General features: G+C 46.2%; 1 protein-coding gene across 1 annotated transcript; it reads right to left on the bottom strand.

Moving 5' to 3' along the window:
• Positions 1–3976: 3976 nt before the first annotated feature.
• On the bottom strand, positions 3977–5719 carry LOC143670177 (heat shock transcription factor, X-linked member 3-like). Its single transcript, XM_077144817.1, has 2 exons — positions 5121–5719; positions 3977–4650 (listed from the first exon to the last, which is right to left on the bottom strand). Exons 1-2 carry the CDS (start codon positions 5610–5612, stop codon positions 4084–4086), a joined length of 1059 nt encoding a protein of 352 aa, XP_077000932.1. The 5' UTR covers positions 5613–5719; the 3' UTR covers positions 3977–4083.
• Between the last annotated feature and the right edge of the window lie 487 nt (positions 5720–6206).

The raw sequence follows: 6206 nt of genomic DNA, 5'->3' as shown, positions 1-6206 counted from the left end.
GTTAGGTGAGCGCCGCACTTGAGAAATTCGCGGGTGCCTGTAAGCCGTCCGCAGCCAGTGTGCAGTGGCGCGTCCTGGCGCCCTCTCTCGGCGACCCGCGTCGCCTCCACCGGGCCATGGGAGGCGGTCGTCGTGGCGCCGCAGTCTGTCCTGCGGTCTGCGAGTCGGTCCTTCCCGGACTGTGGAGTTGGAAACGTGTGCAGGGTGGACCTAGGCTGCTCTTTCTTGGCCCGCGCCCCACCACCACCACCTTCGAGCCCTTCTACAGCGTCTGCACCGGCGGTGTACGTCTGTGTGTAAAAACGCAAGTATACGCGTCCACAGCGCTGGTCGGACCTCATATCCAGCCCTTCCCACCTGCCGCTGGGCCGTTACGCTGGGAGCTCACCGAGGCCCGAGGCAGCTCTGTGGTTTGTGGCACTATGCCCAGAGTGGTCGGTCCAAGTAGTTGAAGCAAATTAAATGCAGTGAAATGAGGTTGTGGGCCACCAAGGGTGAATCGTTGCCATGTGAATGGAAGGGGAGGTGTCATTTTTCTCTTCTTGATTCTGGGTCGATGCTCCAGTAGAATGCATCCAGTGACACAAGATGATTTTCTGTACTGCTGGCTGGTGCATCATGGATTCTTGACCCACGTTGTCCTGATTAGCAGAGCTGTGAGAGAGGTGACCATGTATGTTTCCCATCAGATGATCCTCCCATCAGCCACGCCCCCCTCCCTCTTCCCGGTTTGCATGCCCTGCTGAATAGAACACCTTTCTGGTACCATTAGACCACATCACTGTCTGTACTTAATGATCTTTTCTTATCATTCCTCTTGTCATCATGCAGGTAAAGAAGCTGAGACCGGTGGAAAAGTGGTTCCTCCTCAGACCACAAAGCAGGTACTCTCTGCAGCACAAAGCAGGAGGGGACTTAGCCCCCCACTTCTTGCCTTTACAGTTACATCAGTTCTCACTAGAGAGTCCACTCACACACTCCAGATTTGATCCTCGTGTTTTTGTGGCATTGAGAAAAGGGTTGGCCAAGAAATTGGATGGTGGAAACTAGGCAAACCTCCAGTCTAGTCACATATCCCAGTAGTAGAAATAGAAATGTCCTGGCCAGGCCAGGTGGGGATCATTCAAATCCAGTGGAAACTTCAGCAAGCAGCCCTTTCTCACCCATCAGGTTCCCAAAGATTAAGCATAGTGATGATGTTCAGGGCCTACAAGTGTATTAGGAAAAATCACTGGTGCCCATAGTTAGTGATGCTGACCTGGGGGGAAGGCTTTGTGAAAGGCAATCTGAGAGCATGTTTCTGAATTTTAGAAGTGCACACCACATGGTCAAGGCATCCTCCTGAACATGTCTTCATACAACAAATGCTTGTGCTAACATTGTTTATATAGGCAGAAAATGGGAAGCAGCTGGACATTCCAATAATAGAGGAACAGCTACATAAATTATGGGACAACCAGCAATGGGATACTAGACACATAGTGAAAAATAAGATAGATGAAGGTGTGCAGTCATGAAAGAATCTGGTTGACATTCTGGTAAATAGAAAAATCATGCTTCAGAAAGCAGCATGTATATGATACATTTGATCATACATATATTTTTTTGTATATGTGTAAGCAGCAGTCTGGGAGGATATACACTGAACCTTTAAGGGTGATCTCTGGAAATGGGGATACCAGATGAGAGTCCCTTTCCATACTGCTCTATATTGTTTAAAATTTCTATAGTGAGTGCATGTCCCTTTTATAATCAAAACAATGTAAACTTAAAAAAAATTAGTAAAGCTGTTATTGTATCAGGAAGAAGAGTAAAGGCCTCCAGCTGTGAAACATGCCATGCTCTAGTGAATCATCTGGAGCATATTATTTCTTCTTATCTATTAAGGCACCTCACAAGTTATCCAGGGGAGTCTTATTGCCTGTTCTCTCTTGCTCTTTCATTCATGCTTTCATTTATTTGAACCATTCGACAGACAGGCTTGTTTGGTGTTGGAGATTCAGATACAGATACTTCTCTCAGGTAGCTCCCATCTAGAGGAGACAGATATACAACCTTATGAGCAGCCCTCTAATTGGTAGAGGCACACATTGCTCTGTGAGCATAGGGCTGGGCACTAAAACCAGCTGAGGGAGTCCAGGAAAGCTTCCTGGAAGAGAGGACTTCTGAATAGAATCCTGAAAGATAAGGTAACTCAGCCAGGACAAAGGGAGAAAGTGTATGTCTGGGTCCCAAGGCAAGTGAGAACCTAATGCTTGCAGAATATACAGCTAGGGCAATGTGGCTAAAGCAGGGGTGTGGGGCCAGGGGAAGGAGTGGCCAGGTCAGAGGCTGGAGAAGTAGCAGGAGGTAGATGCTGAAGGTCCTTTGGACTCCTGTGAATGTACTGGGCCACCCTTGATGGGTTTAAAGCAGGGAAGTGGACTATCAGATGTGAGTCCTAGCCAGCTTATTTGGTGGGCAGTGGTGAGGATCCACTGAAGAGAAAAACCAGTCACAGGGAGTGAGGAGACTTGAAAATAATTCAGGTGAGAAAAGACATGGACTTCAGTAAAGTTGCAGCACATGGACTTCAGTAAAGTCGCAGCAGTGAAGGTGAAGAAGAAAGATTTACAAGGTGGGAAAGGGAAAGTTTCAGGCTGATGGGGGCACCCTGGGCATCCAGGGTGGAGGAGTTAGGACAGCTCCCAGGCTTATGCCTTGGGGGCAGGATGCCTGAGGGTGTGCTTCTCATTCGAGATAGGGAACCCTTGACTGGGAGCAGGTTGGAGGAAGACATGTTCAGTTTGAAGAATGTTGAGTTTGATGAGTCCATGGGGCATCCAAGTGAAGGTGCCTAGTGGACAGTTGCATCTTCGTGTCTGGAGCTCAGGAGAAAGGTCTGGGCACATGAGAGAGGTCTGCTGGGCAGTTTAGAAGTCATTGATGCCAGAGGAGAGTATGAGGTCAGACAGGGCACATGCATGGGTGGAAAAGGGGCTCTTATTCTGGGCCAAGGAGAGCTGGGAGGCCCCTGATGTGGTCTGCAAAATTTGTGTCTGTGTGTGTGTGTGTGTGTGTGCATGCACACGTACATGTGTGTACAGTTTCCTAGGGAAAGGTCCCTGGATTGCTTGAGATTTTTAAAGAGATCCAAGACACAGTGGCACAGAGGGAGAAAAGAGCTGAGGTGGGAAGCCTGGGAGACACTTTGAAGGAGTGTGCAGAGGAAGAGGTTCTTTGACAGGCTACTGAGCCCTGCTCCGAGAAAGACACCTGGTGTTAGAGAAGCCATGTGGGAAGATGGCTTCTGGAGGAAACAATTAGGGTAATGTGTGTTTAGTGCTGTCAGCGCAGTGGGCACCGGGCTGAACACTTCCTGGATTGTTACACTTGCCACTTACAGTATATATGAAACAGGAACTCATGTTGTGGCCGTTTTGCACCCAAGGAACTGAAGTTCAGAGAGATCTAGGAATAATCCAAGTGAGAAAAGACATGGACCTCAGAGAGACAGAACCTTACCCAAGACTGAATAGCCACTAAGGGGCAGTGCTGGGTTTATATCCAACTGTCTGACTCCAGAGCCCATCCTCCTAACCAGGGTATTATAACTGCCTCCCCGAAGCCCCTTGAATCTTGGCTACGGACATTCAGCTGCTAGTCAGAAACTTCCTCACAACATTAGGGATACCCATGAGGAAAAGAAACTGCTGTTTCAAGATGTATTAATAATGTGATACCTGTAAAGTGATATCCCCAAGGTTGGCAGCAAAGTGGTCTGTCTCCTGAGCACCCCAGGCAAGACTCATGGAATCAGATCTTCCTGGCTTGCCCTCAGTACTCCCTAGCAAAATCGTTTGCTGAGTATGTGAAAATGCTCCTTCTGGAAACCAAAGAGTACAACAGGGACCAAAACCTGTCTTGGGAAAGGATTTTTCTATCAGGCTTCTGTTGAGTTGTGTATAGAGCATGAGGAACAACACAGACTGGTGATTCTCATTAGATTGTTTATTTACCCTCCTGGGGTTTTGTTTATTAAACCGAAAATAGATTCATCGGTATAAAATGGTGATCCTTTTCAGTCACCAGCAGCCTGTGAGTTTATGGAGCTGGTTTGTCCTTGAATTGTTCACAGAGTGACTCGGAGGGACTCTCCTGCTGCTCGTCACAAGGCTCATTTGTAGACATGACTGAAAGGGCAGCCAGCAGGATCGAGTAACACGTGTTGTACAGAAGCATTACGGACGCACCATCTGGGTAAACTGTGTGGCCCATGGGTGGTGCCCCTGCACCTGTGGGTTCGGCAGTAGCCGTAGGTGCAGGCTTAGCATGCTGGGAGGTGCCCTCCCTGTTTGGGACATTTGGCTGATGAGGGGGACAATTCTTTATGGGAGGCCCAGCTACACCGCTCAAAGACCAGGTACGAGAAAACATGAAGTCCAGGGAGCCACTGGGTCCCTGAACATTTGGTGGTTTCTTCTGGGAATTTTGGATGGTTTCGTTCATGGAATTCTGGATTCCCTGGGAGGGTTTTGTAGTGTCCTGCTTCTTTCCCTTTGGAGTCGATGCAGAGGTCTCTGGCGGAGCGTTATTTTTGAAGCTAACTTTTCTCTGAATATTTTCAAGGAGCAGAACATTATCTCTCTTAAAATTGGAGTTGCAGTAAATCTGAAACAAAATTAAACATTTTATTTGTTTTTGGATAAAAATATTTATTCCCTTTTTTTTTTAACCCAAATCATAACACTTTCATTTTGCTATGGAAAAAAGATTTTTTGTTCTAAAATTGCTGGTAAGTATTTCATTATGTCCTAAATCATGAGCTCACTCAAGATAAATATATTCATAGACTAAGGAGTTTATATATATGTATGTATGTATAATACATATGTATGTATATATTAACTGGCCTTTTGGAGATTTAAGTCATATCTGCAGATTATCTCTAAGGAGGTTGTAGTTTAATATCAAATCTATACTTTTGAAATCTACAGTTTCATCTTTCCATAATGTCTCATGTTAAAAAAAAGTATCACCCATAGAAATGTAAACTCTTCTAATATATCATTCATCTTGATAGTCTATGAAGATACTCAAATAACAGATAAAATGGATAACAGAAGTAATTTCTACTTTACCATCATTCTTTTTTTCCCTGGAGAGTGATCAGAAGAGTCAGTTTGGCATATTTTGCTGAATCCATAGAGGTTAAGTTGTTGAATAAAAGTCTTCAAGCTGTCTGTTTCAAAAAATCTCTCCATGCCTCTCCGGTGGAGAATTTCCCTCTCAAAAAGATCTACCTCGATGATCACAGTGTCTCCACTGTCATTCCAGCGCACAGACTTGAACTTGTCATTCTCTGCTATCATCCAAAGCTTTCTTGGGAAGGGGAGCCTAAGAACATCGTTGCCTTTTTCCACATTTTTTGTGCTTTGGTTTTGGTCCTGTGATTCTAGGTTCTCTGAGGAGCCTGGACCTTGACTTGCAGCTTGGTCATTGTGCTGGTCCAGGAACTCTCTGGAATCCACATTCAGGCTAGCTGAAAAAGTAGATGGGGCCCCTTCTGGTTCTTCACCAATGGATGGGACCAGCTTGAATTTATATCTCTCTTCGTTACCCTGACTAGCCATGGAGCTAGATTAGCATCAGGAGCATTTTTTACGCAAGACCATACCACCTTTGTGTCAAGTAAAAAATGCCTTCTCTGAGCACAGAGATGCCCAATAAATAGTGCCCACAAAATTCTAGAGCCTCAGTAGTTAGGCAACCAGCTGTTTAAATCATCATCCCCTTTATTTGTCATGTGATGTCACAAAGGTGGCTCACAGGCAGTCTGGGAGGGAGAACCCTGGGTAGTAGAGGGAAAGGGTATGAGTAACAGGGCCCTCAACTTCTCTCTTTTCTAAAAATGTAGAAAGATAGTCATTCAAGTGGCCAAAAAGGGCCCACATTTACTGACAGGCACATTGTTTTCACGGGGCTAGGCCCTGGATGAGTTGAGAAATCATCATCTCTACCGTCACCCCTAAAGACAGAGGCCTGTTGATGGCCCCAGTGTGATGTGTTCACAGGCCAGCCTCTGGTTAGTCGTAGATTGGTTACTGCCAAGACTGCCTTAGGCTTTGAGTGACTGTGCTTCCCTGAATATGGTAGTCCCTACCAGCCTAATTGGCTTAGTCTCAGGTATTAGAACCCCTCTTCTCCCTCCACCACCCCCCATCTCC

This window comes from Tamandua tetradactyla, chromosome X (assembly GCF_023851605.1).
Source record: "Tamandua tetradactyla isolate mTamTet1 chromosome X, mTamTet1.pri, whole genome shotgun sequence".
Taxonomy (NCBI): domain Eukaryota; kingdom Metazoa; phylum Chordata; class Mammalia; order Pilosa; family Myrmecophagidae; genus Tamandua; species Tamandua tetradactyla.
This window is presented reverse-complemented; position numbering and strand designations above follow the sequence as displayed.

What these genes read in the sequence shown, in the direction of transcription:
- LOC143670177 (XM_077144817.1), bottom strand. Translation starts at nt 5,612, where the DNA reads ATGGCTAGTCAGGGTAACGAAGAGAGATATAAATTCAAGCTGGTCCCA. An exon ending in CAGGGAAAAAAAGAATGATG is followed by an intron (nt 4,651 to 5,120) that starts GTAAAGTAGAAA and finishes ATTTTGTTTCAG; the next exon opens with ATTTACTGCAACTCCAATTT.